General features: G+C 44.6%; 1 protein-coding gene across 1 annotated transcript in view; it reads left to right on the top strand.

The window, feature by feature from the left end:
- Positions 1-5455: 5455 nt before the first annotated feature.
- LOC103886038 (putative uncharacterized protein UNQ9370/PRO34162) overlaps positions 5456-17373 on the top strand; it is a 37023-nt gene continuing 25105 nt past the window's right edge. Inside the window, 2 exon segments of the mRNA XM_021940321.2 lie at positions 5456-5501; positions 6029-6083. Of these exon segments, the coding sequence (XP_021796013.2) occupies positions 5456-5501; positions 6029-6083 (101 nt within the window).

Here is a 17373-nt window from a genome sequence, read left to right as displayed (position 1 = left end):
AGCCTGCTGTCCTTCTGAGTCCTGCACCATGCTTACCGGGGGCAGAAGTCACAGCCCCCAACTCAACTGTGTGAGCCGAAACCTGGCTTTTTCCAAGCATTTTGTTATGAATGCTAGATCCAAGGCATAATTTTTAGTTCTTATCTTTCTTTAATCCAACAGGAGGTTAACGTGTAGTCTTTGTAGTCAGACAACTTGGTTTCAAATTCTAGCTTGACCTCTTACTAGCTGTGTATTTGTGGACAAGTAACCTGACCTTTCTTTTCTGTGGTTTCTTTAAGGATATATTGGGGGACCAAAATATTACCTTGCTGTCAGAGTTGTTGCGGGAATGATCATGATGATGATGATTATTTTTGAGACAGGGTCTCCCTCTGTTGCCCAGGCTGGAGTGCAGTGGTGCCATCTTGGTTCACTGCAGCTTGGACCTCCCATGCTCAAGTGATCCTCCAGCCTCAGTTTCCCTAGTAGCTCGGACCATAGGCGCGTGCCACCATGCCTGCCTTATTTTTGTATTTTTTGTAGAGATGGAGTTTTGGTATTTTGCCAAAGGTGTTCTCAAACTCCTGGGCTCAAGTGATCTGCCCAACTCGGCCTCCCAAAGTGCTGGGATTCCAGGCATGAGCTCTTGGTCTATTGTGAGGATTAAATGAGATGGTGTGTGTTGTGAAAGGTCTTAGCATGGGGCCTAGTCCTCAATGGCTATTTTGTTTCGACAACACTCTCTTCCTTTATCTCCTGTTTGTTCTTTCTCAGTGTCCTTTCTTGGCATTTTGTCTCTGTTTGCCACTAAAACATGGACTTTCCTGAGGGTTCTATCTTTAATCTGTTTTTTCCCTTTCTTCATATGTAACACCTGGTTTTAGGGGCGATTAAACTTAATCCTGTGGTGGCCAACACTTCTCTCCTTGGTTATCACCCCCAGGGCTGGGCTTTCAGCTCAACCCCTCTGTTGCAAAGTTCAGACCACTTTGTTAAAGGCCCGCTGGGCATCTTCATGTGGCTGTTTCATGGGCACCTCCACGTCTGAAGTCATCTTACCATCACAGCCCCCTCCCCACCAGACAAACGCAGCTGTCTCTTCTTTCTTGGGTGTCTAGTTCATAGTTATTTTGTTGCAGGACAATCAGAAGATAGAAGAGACCGAACAGAGTGAGTTCAGAAAAGGTCTTTATTAAAAGGTGATCACCTGGCTCAGTAGGACTAGCGTCCAGGAAAGTCTGAGCCCCAGATAAAGAAAGCAGCAGACTTTTAAGTAGTCAGTGGCTGGGAGCTACGTGATGCAGGAAGCGTCCTTACAGAAGCGAGAACAAAGGCAGCTAATCGGTCTTTTACATTTATCTATACTGTATGTTTTACATCCTTGGGAAGCCATGTTTCTGTACCAACCTTGTAACTTTGCAGCTCCCCTAGGGATGTGAAGCAGGAGCTCGCTGAGCCTCAAGGAATGTGAAACTGGGGAGTACAGATAAGGCTCGCTGAGCACAGAAGGAAAAACAGGCGTTAGTATTCTTCTCTAACTTAGACTACGGGGGGCGCTACACTACACTTAGCTTTTGAAGGAAAAAGTAAAAATTTTTGGTTGTCTTTGATTTTACTTGTAAAAGTCATGAATTCCTTCTTCAATTTCACATTCTGGACGTTGCCTTTGAACATGTGGCAATCAATTAATGTCTCTCCTAAAAATGATACTATTAATTAACACATGACCTTTAAAAAATATATATATATATTTTTTTTTTGAGACAGAGTCTTGCTCTATCACCCAGGCTGAGTGCAGTGGCACGATCTCGGCTCACTGCAAGTTCCAACTCCCAGGTTCTCGTCATTCTCCTGCCTCAGCCTCCAGAGTAGCTGGGACTACAGGTGCCTGCCACCATGATCAGCTAATTTTTTTTTTTTGGTATTTTTTAGTAGAGATGGGGTTTCACCGTGTTAGGCAAGATGGTCTCGATCTCCTGACCTCATGATCCGCCCGCCTCGGCCTCCCAAAGTGCTGGGATTACAGCTGTGAGCCCCCGTGCCAGGCCGACCTTTAATAATTTTTAGAAAGGTAAACCAGGTGATAAAACTCTTGTCCTTGAAACCTTCCCTTTGCACATACGGTGAAATCAAAACTCTTCACAGTGGCCCAAGACTGGCCTTTAGTCTATCCTCCTTCATTGGCCCAGCATCAACAGACCCTATTGTTGAGCCATCCCAAACAACATAAGCACCAAAGTGGAGAAATGACTTGTTTCTCTAAAAAACAATGTCTTCCTGCCAAAAGCAGAGCTTCAGAATAGCTCACAACTTAGTACATGGCCAGAAATTACTGGCCATCAGAAGGAAAGTTGACCTTGAAAATGGACAGAGGAGGAGACAATAAATAGAGCCATGAATATCGTCATCGTGTGATCACAGCTTCATGTCTCCACATCCAGGGAGTGAGGGATGATTCACAAAATTTCAGTTAATTGTTCAGTCCCCGACCTGTACATTAGAAGACCCTGGTTCTCATCTTGGCTTTCTCTTGAACAAGCCACTTTTTTCCCTCTGAACCTCAGTTTATCTACCTTTAAATTGAGGGGATTGAACTGGACCACTGGTACTCATAGAAACATTTGGGAAATTTGTGGGGACATTTCTTTCTTTTCTTTTCTTTCTTTTTTTTTTTTTTTTTTTTTTGAGTCAGAGTCTCTCTCTGTTCCCCAGGCTAGAGTACAATGGCACGATCTTGGCTCACTGCAACCTTCGCCTCACGATTCTCCTGCCTCAGCCTCCTGAGTAGCTGGGACTACAGGTGTGTGCCACCACGCCTGGCTAATTTTGTATTTTCACTAGAAACAGGGTTTCACCATGTTGGTCAGACTGGTCTCAAACTCCTGACCTCGTGATCCACCCACCTTGGCCTCCCAAAGTGCTGGGATTACAGGCATGAGCCACCGCGCCTAGCCGTGGGGACATTTTTGACCATCACAGCAATGAGGCAGGGTTCTACTGGCATTAGTTGGTGGGACCAGAGAGTCATGGGAACCTGTGGGGCACAAGGCATCCCAAGGCATAGCCCACTGACATTTCTCTGCTGATCATTCAATGGGTACAAAACTTGTTGTAATGATCTGGGCCTCAAATCCCACTCTGTTTTACATATAAACTCAATCCACTGTTTCATGGCTTTAATATACACTGAATTTTCAAGGAAGGTAAGTACTGTGCAAATAGAACTAAGTATATACTTTGTTTTGCTTTTAGCTTTACCAAGAATTGCTCACATTTTAGAAAATCACATCTCTGATGACAACACCCTTCTTAGGGTTTGAGGTGCTGATATAGTGCTCTCACACTGCACTTCTAACCATTGGATTCTTGGTGATTCATATCTGTTACTGCTGTGGTTTGGATCTGTATCCCTGCCCACAATCTCATGTCAAATTGTAATCCCCAGTGCTGGGGGTGGAGCCTGGTAGGAGGTGACTGGCTCATGGGGGTGGATTTTGCACGAGTGGTTTAGCACTCTCCCCTGGTGCTATTCTAGTGATCTAGATCTGGTTGTTTAATATTGTGCGGCACCTCCCCTGTCCCTTGATCCTGCTTTTGCCATGCGAGATGCCTGCTCCTCCTTCAACTTCTACCATGATTGGAAGCTTCCTGAGGTCTCCCCAGAAACATAAGCCAGTGTTATGCTCCCTGTACAGACTGCAGAATCATAAGCTAATTAAACCTCTTTTCTTTATAAATTACCCAGTCTCTAATGTCAACTAGAAAGTATAGATGTAGAGGAGGGGCAGGAGAGAAAATAAAAGACCAATGTAGATAACATACCATACATATGATTACATAGGTGTAAGCACCTGATGTATTCATTATGTTTTCCAGGTGTATTTGTGAACAAATGGAAAACATACTGGACTTTCATTGTATTATATATTACTTTACTTCTCATTTATATTACAGGGTATTATATTGTTTTAAAAATTATGTACTTAGGCAGGGCGCAGTGGCTCATGCCTGTAATCCCAGCACTTTGGGAGGCCAAGGCGGGCGGATCACGAGGTCAGGAGATCGAGACCATCCTGGCTAACATAGTGAAACCCCGTCTCTACTAAAAATAGAAAAAATTAGCCAGGCATGGTGGTGGGCGCCTGTAGTCCCAGCTACTCGGGAGGCTGAGGCAGGAGAATGGCGTGAACCCGGGAGGTGGAGCTTGCAGTGAGCCAATCTTGCGCCACTGCACTCCAGCCTGGGCGACAGAGCAAGACTCTGTCTCAAAGTAAAAGAAAAAAAATGTACTTAGGTAGCTTATATATCTATAGCTTCATTTAAGAATAGCCAAAGGGATGTTGTGAATTACTGTCGTGAACATGTTATAAAATGGGATGTTGGGTCTGACAGGGTTAAGAATCTTTGGACTCAATAATTTTCAGCGTAATACTTTAAGACAAAAAGGCCAGCCAGAACTTCTAACAGAGGGAATGAGAGGCATACTACCCGGGGAGATTGCATATCCCCTTCACAGTGGCAAGCCCTCCCACCTCCCACCCCCCACCCCCACTCATTTAAACAAATGCCAATTATTTACCCCTCCATGTCTTCCTCTCCCCTGGGAGTCGAGTCCACCCTCATAATCTTCCCTGGCAACTGTTGCTAGGAAGATGCTGCCTCTTGAGCTGACCTTCCAAAGGCGTGAGATCATAGCCGGTTGTCTCCCAGCTGCTGATGAGGGGATCAATTTTGCCCAGGAGAGTGATGGAGAAATAAGCAAACAGAGCACAAACAGCAACAGCACACACAGGATGCCAGGGACAACATGCAAGACACGGCAGTCAGGGGCTGTTTGGTGTTGCTATTGTCTTCCATTCTGGGAGGTATAGGAGGAAAAAAAAAAAGAACCATTATGATGGTCTGTACCCTGCCCTTCCTTGTTATCACAGAGATGGAGACACCATAAAGGGACCTGTTAATTTGGTCTCTTTCATGAAGTCTGTCAGTGGAGTCCGGGCTTAAGAGCAGGCAGCATCCACTTCACCACTTCAACTTTTGTGGCTCTATTCTTTTGCCACAGCTGAATAGTGATAACGATGATGACAGTGATAATGATAGCTACTATTCATTGATACTTGCTTTGTTCCTGGCATTGTCCTAAGTGCTTCACATGAATTACTTCATTTAATCCCCACGGCAACCCTATGAGGGAGATATCACATGCTCCCCTATTGTACTAATGAAGAAACGGCTCCCAGAGAGGAAACTGCTTGTCCAGCTCCTCCCAGCCAGCGAGCAGCAGGGTGGGATTTGATCTCAAGTCTGACTGGCCATCAGCTGGCCCATTAAGCCCTGCACTAGGATATACCTTGTTTTCTATGCTTTATTGACTGATTTTGATCATTTGCTTTTGGTGTGAACAGATACAGGTGATAGTGCACGTGTCCATTCATTCATTCATTCATTCATTCATTCATTCATTCTTCACCAGATGGGACTCAACGCTGTGCTTGCTGCCAAGCTCACCGGGACCCGAGGTGAGTAAGACCCACCAGCTTCCCCAGGGAGCTGAGGGTCTGGTTCTCTGCAGAATCGAGTTTTTGCTGAAGGCTTGTTCTCAGCAGCACACAGCCTCTTTGATACTGTGGGGTCTGGGAGGGGCGGGTGAGGGAGCACCCAGCTGCAGTTCACAGACAGTGGCAGGATGTCAGCTGCACAGGTGCTCATGAAACATTGCTTGGTTACTTTACCTTCCACCTTCAACCAGAGCTCTCAGGCCAGGATGCCGACCTTAGGATCAAGGGGAGGAACAAAAACCACATGTCAGCATTCATTTGTCTGGTGATACTTGGTGTTAGACATTGCACTGTCTCATTTAATCTGCAGAATGACAACTGGGATATGTGGGCTTCATATGTGTGGCTCAGGAATAAGATTACTGGGCAAAACGGTGGGCAGTAGCACCCTATGCTCAGCCTGGGCTCAGTGAGGCATTGAATGCAGGCTGCTGAATCTGCAACGAGCTTTCGATCTCTCTCTCTGACTTCCGTTTGCTTCTGTGCAGGATTGGGCCCAAAAGAATTGAATTGGTGGATGTGGCAGAACCCCTGCCTGCAGATGTAGGGAGCTGCTTGACCAGGGTGTGCAAAGGACAGAGGCAAGTGCCAGGAGATGCCTTTGCAGTTCTGCACTGTAGGCACTCGCTGGGCAGCTTCAGTGACTTCAGGCTTCCCTTTGCCTGAAGGCCTCACTAGCGAGTGATGCTCCATCAGCTTCCAAGTTGCAGCCTGTGCTTCTGCTCACTCCCACACTGGGTCCAAGGAATGGCAGCAGCCAGGCTAGATCTCAGGGCTAAGCAGGGCTGAGCTGCCCATCCACATGGCCCATGCAGTGGTCCTTCTCTCTCTTCCACCCTTCAGCCCTTCTTTCTCTTGATCCTTCCCTTTTTCCCTCCTTCCCTCTCTTCTTTCCTTTTTTCCTTTTCTTTTCCCTCCCTTCCTTCTTCCTTCCTTCCTTCTTTCCTTCTTTCCTCCCTCCCTTCCTTCCCTCCTCCCTTCCTTCCTTCCCTTCCTTCCTTCCTTCCTTTCCTTCCTTCCTTCCTTCCTTCCTTCCTTCCTTCCTTCCTTCCTTCCTTCCTTCCAGAATCGGCATTAAACACTGAAAAAAAATCTGTTTTGTGTTTTCCATACAGTACAATTCACTTTTTTTGGTGTATAGTTTTTTATGTTTCGACAAATGCAATAATCATGCGACTGCACCACAATCAAGACAAAGGAGCTTCTACCAACCCCCTGCACTACCCTGCATGCTGCCCCTTTGTGGTCATCCACTCCCACTACACCCAGCCCCTGGCAACCATCTGTTCTCTGTCCCTATAGTTTTGCCTTTTCTACAATGTAATATAAATGGAATCATACAATATTTAACCTTTTGAGTCTGACTACTTTCATTTAGGAATTATGTTCATGATTCATCCATGTGATTCTATGTCTCAGTTACGTTCCTTTTCATGGCTGAGTAGCATTCCATTACATGGATGTACCACAATTTGTTGATCTGTTCCCCAGCTGAAGGACATTTGGGTTGTTTCCAGTTTTTGATGATCACAAATAAAGCTGCCATAAACATTCACATATAGGTCTTCATGTGAACATAGGTTTTTATATCTTTTGAGCAAATATATTGGAGCAAGACTGTTGAGTCATATGGTATATTTAACTTTATGAGAAACTGCCACACTTTTCAAAATCAGCTGTACTGTTTTACATTTTCACCAAGAATATGTGGGAGTTCTACTTCCTTCTTTTACTTCCCAACACTTGATAATGTCAGGTTTTTTTTTTTTTTTTTTTTTTAATTTAAGCTACTCTAATAGGTGCAAAATGGTATCTGGTTGTAGTTTTCATTTGCATTTCCCTAATGATTAATAACATTGAGTGTATTTTCACATGCTTATTTGCCATCCATATGTCTTCTTTGGTGAAGTTTCTGTTTAAATCTTTTGCTCATTTAAAAAAACTGGGTTGTCTGTTTTCTTACTGAGTGAGTTTGAGACTGTAAAGAATATATTCTGGATAGAAGCCAGATATGTGATTTGCGAATATTTTCTCCCAATCTGTGGCCTTAGAATAACATGGGTTATTTCCACAGTGAGAAAATTGGCTAGAATTAGTCTTGTGGTCACATGTGGTCACAAAGGGGCTGGGACATGCACTTCTACTCTGTGCCTGGAAAGGCAGAGAACTGGAGATAGTAGGAGAATAGTACAAAGGACTGCTATACACACTACTTATACTGTTTCAGATTCTGCATAACAATATTTCGTGAATGTTCTTCCATGTGAGCAAGTATTTATAGCAGAGATCCGCAAAGTATAGGCACAGGCCAAATCTGATTGTTGTATGTTTTCATTTGGTCTGCCAGCTGTTTTTTTACAGACAAACATTTGAAATCAACTTGATGGTAAAGAAAACTGATGTTGAATTCCAATTAATCAAAATATTGTTAGTCCAGAGAGAATTAGAGTATTCTCACTGGTTGACTTGTATTACAAAAAGTTGTAATTAATCATTCTTGTATTTTTAATTTGTCCAGAAATGTGTGGAAATTTGTTTTCTCTCATTATTATAAGTATTACACGTAATAGCCTTGATTTTGGCTTATGGCCCACGAAGCCTAAAATATTCACCCTCTGGCAGTTGAAACTGTTTGCCAAACCCTATTATGTAGAATGGCTTTTCAGAGCTGCATGATATTCTATAATTTTCAATCATATCTACATATTAGAAATTCTTATGTTCATATTGTCCAACTATATTGGTTCTAGATTCTTCCTATTCAAACAATGTAACAGTATAGACCCTTGCGTGTTTATCACAACCATAATCATTGATAATTTCCTTGGAATAGATTCCTAGAAGTGGAACTACTGACTCAAAGGGTGGGTACGTTTTGCAGTTTTTTTTTTTTTTTGAGATGGAGTCTTGCTCTGTCACTCAGGCTAGAGTGCAGTGGCGAGATCTCTGCTCACTGCAACCTCTGCCTCCTGGGTTCAAGTGATTCTCCTGCCTCAGCCTCCTGAGTAGCTGGGATTATAGGCACACATCACTATGCCCTGCTAATTTTTTGTATTTTTAGTAGAGACGAGGTTTCACCATGTTGGCCAGGTTGGTCTCGAACTCCTGACCTCAAATGATCCATCTGCCTTGGCCTCCCAAAGTGCTGGGGTTACAGGCATGAGCCACCGCACCCACCCCATTTTGCAGATTTAGTATGTCTAAGTAACTCAGTATTTCTAAGTAATCTGTAGAAAGTTAGTATTTCACATTCCCACCTGCAGTGAGTGGATAAATGTGCTTTTTGACTTGTACATTTTCCAAAACAAATGGTTCAATTCTATAATATCAGCCATGTATATTTCCTTTTTGTCAATGGCTGCTTCAAGCCCCTGTCTGGCTTTCTGTGTAATAATTCTTTGTCCTTTATTTGGCATCCAGCAGTGCCCTGGACAAGTGGCTGTGAAGTTATTTGCAAGGCTGCATTAAACCCGGGCGAGACCCTTCTCAGGGGAGCTGTCCAGCTACATTCTCTGAGTGAAGGCAAGTGTAGCCACTTTTCTCTGCTATGTTAATATGTGCTGTGAGTTTTAAAAGACTCTCCCTTCAGTCAGTAGATGACATCTGCTGCTTAGCAAGAAGGCGAAGCTCTGTTTGTCTAATCAGCCACACGTTGGGATTTGAAAACATGGCACCAAGAAACCTGAAAGATGTGTTAGAAACAAGTTTTCTGGCTTGGGATTCATCAGAATTTCTTGGCTCCCAACCAGACCTAACTTTAACAGTGACAGGGGCAGACATGTGGTGGAATGTGGGGAAGATTCTGGGAGCACCACCTGGTTATGAGAAGCTTGGGATATTTTCCCATGGTTAAAAATAAAATAAAGTCAATGTTTTGGAAAGTGGTGAGAGACAGATGGGGGTGAAGGATGAGTACCTCCTTCTGAAGGTACCCATTGTTGAGGACCCTGAAGTTTTCTCACATGTCAGGGCTCATAAGTGAATTGAAGAAGGAAGCCAGGTGTCTTTGAGCCAGGTAGGCTCCACAGCAGCCAGACCACCTTGCTGCTGGGGAAGTCACAGAACAGGCTCTGGCATAAGCACCAATTCTTAGGAGGCCACATAGTCATTCTTCTTGATGCTCATTGTTTGTAAGGCCCTGGGTGAGTGGAAGAAGATCTTTTGTTATCTGTATCCTTGTCACCACTGATTTCTGGGATTCCACATTATTTTGGCTTATTTCTCCATTGCTATAACTGTAACTTGTAATGTTAGAACTCTGGGAGAATAAATTCCAAATGAGCTCTTGATGTCAATTGATAGGTTCATGCCAGTTTTCTTGGGTTTGGAGATGTGAAGATACACACAAAAAAAGAAAATACAGTTTTTGCTTTAAAGCAGCTCACAGACTAGTGGAGTGGATGCCACTGAACCAATGATTCCAGTGAAGTATGAAAGGGATCTAGAGATTTATGTCCAAATTGTTCTGGGACCATTTAGAGCAGGTGGGAGTGCAGGATGGTGGTAAGGGAAGGCTTCCCAGAAAAAAGAAACCGAGTTCAGTTTGTGCTGGAAAGAAAAAAAGTGACCAGGGGGTTAAGTAGAAAGAATTGTAGGAAAAGGGAAGAACAGGTGCAGTTTCTCAGGTTCCCAGCAATCAGCTTTCCCAAATATTTCTTGAATTGTTGTTGTGACATACCAGGCATTGCCCTTCATGCTGCAGTACAGTGATGTTCTCCAAATAAGCCTCAGTTGGAATATTTCAATCTCTCAGCAGTTTACTTTCCTCACCTTGTCCCTTAAAAATTCTCAGGCTTATGGGAATGGGAATGGATTTGTTGGAAAAGGGCAGAGTAGATTTTAAAAATCACTCAATTTCCTGTTGTGTGGGAAATTTTCCCCGGAAGAGACTGCCAAGCCCAGGAAGATACATATATATGCAAATTCCCCAGCAAAATGTTTTCTAGCCCCTCAACCTCAATCTACAGAAGTTTCCGTTATCATAGGCTACAATCTGATGCAGCGTGTGGTCCTACCCTGACCCTAATTCAAGGGAGTTTTTCACAGACCTTATTACCACTTAAGTTTTTAGGAAGGGACTTGAAAATAGAAGGAGATAGACTAACAGACATTGTACAGGGACAGCGGGGGGCCACAGCCCTGCCTGAAGAATGAAAGTTGGTTGTTCTGGAAAGATGTACAAATAAACTAGAAGAATAAAAAATACTCACATTTGCAGAGCTCCTCACCATTTAAAAACTGATCCATTCCTCATCATGGGGAATTATCCCCAATTTGAAGATACGAAAATTGAGGCTTGGGGATATTGAATGAGTTGCTACTAAAAGGGCCTGGACCTGAACCCGGAGCTTTGACCCCAGATCTGCTGTCTCCTTCACTTCTATCATTGTTATTGAAATCTCCATAGAAAAATGTGTCATATGCAAAACTTGACAGGACACATCTCTCTGTCTCTCAAGAGCCTTCAGTGTGTACAAGGCTGAAATTAGCTTTGAGTGACTAATGCCTTTTAAAATTTGTCACTCAGTTCTTGGCTTTTCTGTTCTAAATCCAACTGGAGTTTACAATTACAAGGCTCACTGTTTTTTTTTTTTTTTTTTTTTTTTGAGACGGAGTCTCGTCCTTGGTGCCCAGGCTGGAGTGCAGTGGTGCAATCTTGGCTCACTGCAACCTCTGCCTCCTGGGTTCAAGCAATTCTTCTGCCTCAGCCCTCCGAGTAGCTGGGATTACAGGCACGCACCACCACGCCCGGCTAATTTTTGTATTTTTAGTAGAGACGGGGTTTCACCATATTGGCCAGGCTGGTCTTGAACTCCTGAACTCAAGTGGTCCACCTGCCTCAGCCTCCCAAAGTGTTGGGATTACAGGCATGAGCCACTGCGCCCAGCCAAGGCTCATCTTTTAAAAAGAATTTGTTCTCCGAATGTTGAGGGGATTTATCAAGGTCAGTTTAGGGCAAGGCAGGAGGAAGTTATTGGCTTATATTGAAGAAAAATCAGTATTTTTGTTGCTCACTTTGGGTTTCCCTAGTGTAAGATCTGAAGTTCAACAGCCAACAAGAAATTGGGACTTCAGGGCAGAAAGGGAGATGGGGAAGAAGCAGGGAGAGCAGGTGTCTTGGTCCATTTTGTGTTGCCATAACAGAATACCACAGACTGGGTAATTTATAAGTAAGTTTATGTAGCTCATGTTTCTGGAGGAGGGAAAGTCCAAGAGCGTGGCACTGGCCTCTGATGAGGGCCTTTGTGCTGCCTCACCCCATGACGGAAAGCAGAAAGGCAAGAGAGGGAGGGTAAGAGAGCAAGAGGGGCAAAACTAACTTTTATGACAAGCCCACTCCTAGATAACTATCCCACCACCATGATAATGGCATTAATTCATTCCTGAGAGCAGAGCCCTCATGACCTAAACATTTCTTGAAGGTCCCACTTCTCATACTGTTGTATTGGGGATTAAGTTTCCAACACATGAACATTCAAACCATAGCAGCTGGTAAAAAAAAAAAAAGCCTCTCTGTGCCTGGAAAGCTGAGTACTTAGGAGGCAGGAAGTGAAAGAGTCAAGAGAAAAGCGAAAGAATGCACATGCTTTTTTCATGATGGCACTCCCAGGCCTTAGCCCAGACCTGGCTCAACGTTTGCTGTGTTGAAATGACTCATAAACAGCTATTGTCTGAATTAGGCTGAAGGGATTTGTCTTAGTCTGTTTGTGTTGCTATAAAGGAATACCTGAAGCTGGGTGATTTTTTAAACAAATTATTTTACTTTAAGTTCTGGAATATACGTGCAGAACGTGCAGGTTTGTTACATTGTTACATAGGTATACATGTGCCATTGCTCTCCCTTGTTATCTGTATCCTTGTCACCACTGATTTCTGGGATTCCACATTATTTTGGCTTATTTCTCCATTGCTATAACTGTGACTTGTAATGTTAGAACTCTGGGAGAAAAAATTCCAAATGAGCTCTTGATGTCAATTGATAGGTTCATGCCAGTTTTCTTGGGTTTGTAGATGTATTTGTCCTAATGCTCTCCCTCCCCTTGACCCCCACTTCCTGACAGGCCCCAGTGTGTGATGTTCCCCTCCCTGTGTCCATGTATTCTCATTGTTCAACTTGAAGCTAGGTAATTTATAAAGAAAACAGGTTTATTTGGCTCAGTTCTGCAGGCTGTACAAGAAGCATGGCATAGGCATCTGCTTCTGGTGAGGGCCTCAGGAAGCTTCCACTCAAGGCAGAAGGTGAACGGGGAGCTGGTGTGTGCAGATCACACTAGGAAGCAAGAGCAAGGGAAAAGGTGCCAGTCTTGTTTTAACAACCAGCTCTCAAGGGGACTTTTGTGAGGCCTAATAGAGCAGGAACTCTCACTTGTTCCTGTAAGGATGGCACAAGCTGTTCATGAGAGATCCACCCCTGTGATCCAAACACCTCCTACTAGGCCCCACCTCCCACATCGGGGATGAAATTTCAACATGAGTTATGGAGGGTCAAATATCCAGTCATAGCAGGATTGGAATGCATAATGGTGATTCCGAAAGTCTTTTAGGGAGAAATGCATCTGAAAAGCAGGAGCAGTTTGTCACTGATATGCCTGGTCTTCCTAAAATGCTGATGCTGCTACTGCAACTACCACCTCCGCCAGCGCCATCTTAATCTCCTCTTCCACAATTCCCGTCACCACATACCTCTGTCACCACCACTGCCACCATTACCACCTTCACTCTCATTACCACCTTCAATGCCAGCATCTTTGCCACCATCACCACCACCACAACGGTCATCACCACCAGTACCATTTACTGGACTCTTGTGACATGGTAGACACCATGCTAGAGGCTTTTAAAGGGTTTAATCTTCATGATACTCCTACATAGTAGAAATTACTAGTCCTATTTTACAGTGGAGGAAACTGAGGCTCAGAAAAGTTAAGAATTTGCTCAAGATGACACAGTAGAAAGCTGCAGAGCCAGGATTTCAACCAGGTTTGTTTGCTCTTCCAGTAGACAAGGAGGAGTCGATCAGAAAGCTGTGTTGTTGGCCACAGGCATATGTTGTGGGCTTGTTTTATATACTCCTGGGCCACATTTTTTGGGTCTGAGAGACTCTTGTGGGCTATGACCAGCAATGACAATCTGTTTTCCCTTATTTTTTCTGACTTTCTTTCACACATTCTAGATCATATGGCTTTTCTGGTCAGAATAAATAAACATGTTTTATGTCCTCCCTTTTCTGAGCTTTGGATGTTACTGTTTGCACACAGTTCTGGAAGCAGATGGAGCCTGATAGAAATCCCAGATGATAATTCAGACTCAAAAGCTCCTTGCAAATGCCCACATAGCATAAATACCCCTGAGCATATGAGAGACAGTGACAGAACCTGAGAGACAGACAGAGAGACAGGGACAGAGAGGGACAGAGACAGAGAGACACAAATAGAGAGAGACAGAGACAAAGAGATAGAGACAGAGACAGAGACAGAAAGGCACAGAGGGATAAGAGAGATGGAGACAGAGATAGAAAGAGACAGAGAAAGAGATAGACAGAGAGCAACAGAAACAGAGACAGAGAGAGGGCTGCAGAAAACTCATCTTTGCCTGCAATGGCTACTCCAGCTGGATATCAACACGGAGGGCTTCCCACCAACATTCTGATAGATTCTGAGCTACAAGTTTCCAGAATATTAGCAGCTGAGCTCCTCCCCCTCGGGAGGAGATAGAGACAGAGAGAAAGTTAGAGAGACAGAGGGAGAGGTAGAGATAGAGAGATAGAGATGGGAAGAGATAGAGATGGAGATGCAGAGAGAGAGAGTGTGTGTGCCTGATGGTGCTGTTGGCTCTTTGTATTTTGGGGTCTAGGGGTGCTGGGGTACCTCGGGCCTTCCGTGGCCTTTGCTTTACGTCTCCTCGGGTATGAGTGAGTTGAGCAGGGGGCTGCCTTTGCCCTGCAAGAGCCATGCTGAGCACTTTCTAATGCCTGGCCTCTTGGAAATGGCACATCTGCCTCCTGACAGAATCCAGAAGCCTGAGTCAGGTGCCTCCAAAAGGGTCCCCGTTCATTGCTGGGTGCACAGTGTGAGCTTCTGCTCCATCTAGGCGTGGGAAGAAAGCCTCCCCTGAAGCTGTTACTCCAAAAGTCAATTCCCCTTGCATTTAAATGGAAGCTCAGAGCACTGTCTAAAATCACCAGCGGTTAACTTGAATTGGAGCTTGATTAGGGTTCTAACCTACGATAAATCACCTGGGAAACGGCCTTTTGGTGGCATATTTGGTCCGAGGCGGAGGAGCACGGCTGCTAATATTCTGGAAGCTTGTAGCTCAGAATCTATCAGAACATTGGTGTGGAGCCCACTGTGTTGATATCTGGCTGGAGTAGGCACTGCAGGCAAAGATGAGTTTTCTGCAGCCCTCCTCTGAATTTCTTGACAGAACTTCTCTCTCACCTCCTGTTTGCCTCATCTTAACCTTCATCTCTTCTTCTTCACTCTGCCTAAGCCATAGGGGGTAGCCCAGCGCCATCTGAGAAGGTGGTGGCGCGTGTGAAGGGCATAGCCACTGTCTTTTATTCCGCCTCCACCTCCGTGACTATGGCCAAGTCATTCACTTCTTGGATCCTCATTTACAAATTGAAAATGCTGGTAGCCTTCCTGTCTGTCTTGCAGGGGGGTTTGGAGGACAGGAAGAAATAACAGTCATAAAAGGACTTCTTAGAGAATAAAGTGCTGTTTGAAGGCCAAGGGTTAATAGTTCTTTCGTTATTATTTGTGGTTATTTCTCAGAAGTGGAGGTCACCATCAGCAGCCAGTGGAAAGGATACAAGTGGCTCTTTCATATGACCTTGACCTCTATGACCTTGGCCAACTTATTTAGAGCCTGAATACCTTTATCAATAAAACTGAGACATAGACCATTTCCTTGGGTTTATGACTGTATAATGGTAGGCTCAAAGTCAGGATGCAAAGCAGGGTGTACAATAAGATATCATCAACCAGTGAGCCAAAGTCAGAGGTAGAGGATGGAGAAAAAGACTCCATTATTCACAGTGTGGGGTTGATCATAAGCTTTTCAAAATATGTTTGACTTTGTATATGTTTTCTAGATTTTCCATAATGCTAACCTACATTTTCCATAAAGAATCACCTTTGACATTGTGAACCCAAAATATCTGAGACAGATCTCAGTCAATTCAGTAAGTTTGTTTTGCCAACATTAAGGACGCATGCCCATGACACAACCTCAGGAGGTCCTGATGACATGTGCCCATGGTGGTCAGGGTACAGCTTGGTTTTATACATGTATTAGACCGTTTTCACGCAGCCGATAGAGACATACCCGAGTCTGGGCAATTTATCAAGAAAAAGAAGTTTAATGGACTCACACAGTTCCACATGGCTGGGGAGGCCTCAATCATGGCGGAAGACAAAAGGCATGTCATACATGGTGTCAGGCAAAGAGAGAAATAAGAGCCAAGCGAAAGGGGAAACCCCTTCTAAAACCATCAGATCTTGTGAGACTTACTCACTACCACGAGAACAGTATGGGGAAACCACCGCCATGATTCAATCATTTCCCACTGGGTCCCTCCCACAACACTTGAGAACTATGGGCGCTACAATTCAAGATGAGATTTGGGTGGGGACACAACCAGACCATATCATATACATTTTAGGGAGACATGAGACATCAATTAATATGTGTAAGATGTACGTCGGTTCTGTCCAGAAAGGCGGGACAACTCTAAGCAGGGAGGGGCTTCCAGGCCATAGGTAGGTAAGAGACAAATGGTTGCATTCTTTTTTTTTTGAGATGGAGTCTCGCTCTGTCGCCCAGGCTGAAGTGCAGTGGCGCGATCTTGGCTCACTGCAAGCTCCACCTCCTGGGTTCACGCCATTCTTCTGCCTCAGCCTCCTGAGTAGCTGGGACTACAGGCGCCCACCACCATGCCCAGCTAATTTTTTGTATTTTTTAGTAGAGACGGGGTTTCACCGTGTTAGCCAGGATGGTCTTGATCTCCTGACCTTGTGATCTGCCCACCTCGGCCTCCCAAAGTGCTGGGATTACAGGCTTGAGCCACTGCACCTGGTGAAACTCTTTTGAGTTTCTGATGAGCCTTTCCAAAGGAGGCAATCAGATATGCATTTATCTCAGCGAGCAGAGGGATGACTTTGAGTTCTGTTTGTCATTTGTCCAGAAGGAAATTTCTTGTGAGAGAGATTGGTGGTTTTTGAATCTTAGTAGCTATCTTTTATTATTAGCAATAGAATGAGAGGCAGGTTTGCCCTAAGCAGTTCCCAGCTTTACTTTATCCTTTGGCTTAGTGATTTTGGGGTTCCAAGATTTATTTTCCTTTCACAATATTTAGAGGATTTAATGAAAAATCAAAAGATGTCTGTAGCATCTTTCCCAGTCTCCTGCCTTCTCCCCTGGCTGCCTTCCCCAGCCCCTCCCAGAGCCAGCTTGGTGCAGCATGGGTGGACAGGGACAGCCTCTGGGCCCTGATGCCCTGCAGTCTACGGAGCCACCCTGCTGGAGGGGCTGGGCTGGGCAGCCTCTGCTGACTGGGGATGGTTTGGGAGTTTTACTCCGGGGCCTGCCACAGAAGGGCAGCTGTCATCCTCTCCCATGGCTGGAGACCACATTTAGGCTGCAGCCCTTAGAAGGGCGTGAAATGGACACGACCCTCTGCTGGGTTTCCACCCTGCACAAACATCTTTGGAAGCGGCACTCTTTTAATTTTCCATGGGTCCTGAGAAGAAGATGTTGCCATCAGCCCTTCTGTTTTACAGATGGCGATCCTGAGGCTCAGAGAGGTTAAGCAACTTCCCTATGTCACACAGCT

This window comes from Papio anubis, chromosome 7, assembly GCF_008728515.1.
Source record: "Papio anubis isolate 15944 chromosome 7, Panubis1.0, whole genome shotgun sequence".
Classification (NCBI taxonomy): Eukaryota; Metazoa; Chordata; class Mammalia; order Primates; family Cercopithecidae; genus Papio; species Papio anubis.
The sequence above is the reverse complement of the archived record's forward strand: the minus strand, read 5'-3'. Positions and strand labels throughout refer to the sequence as shown.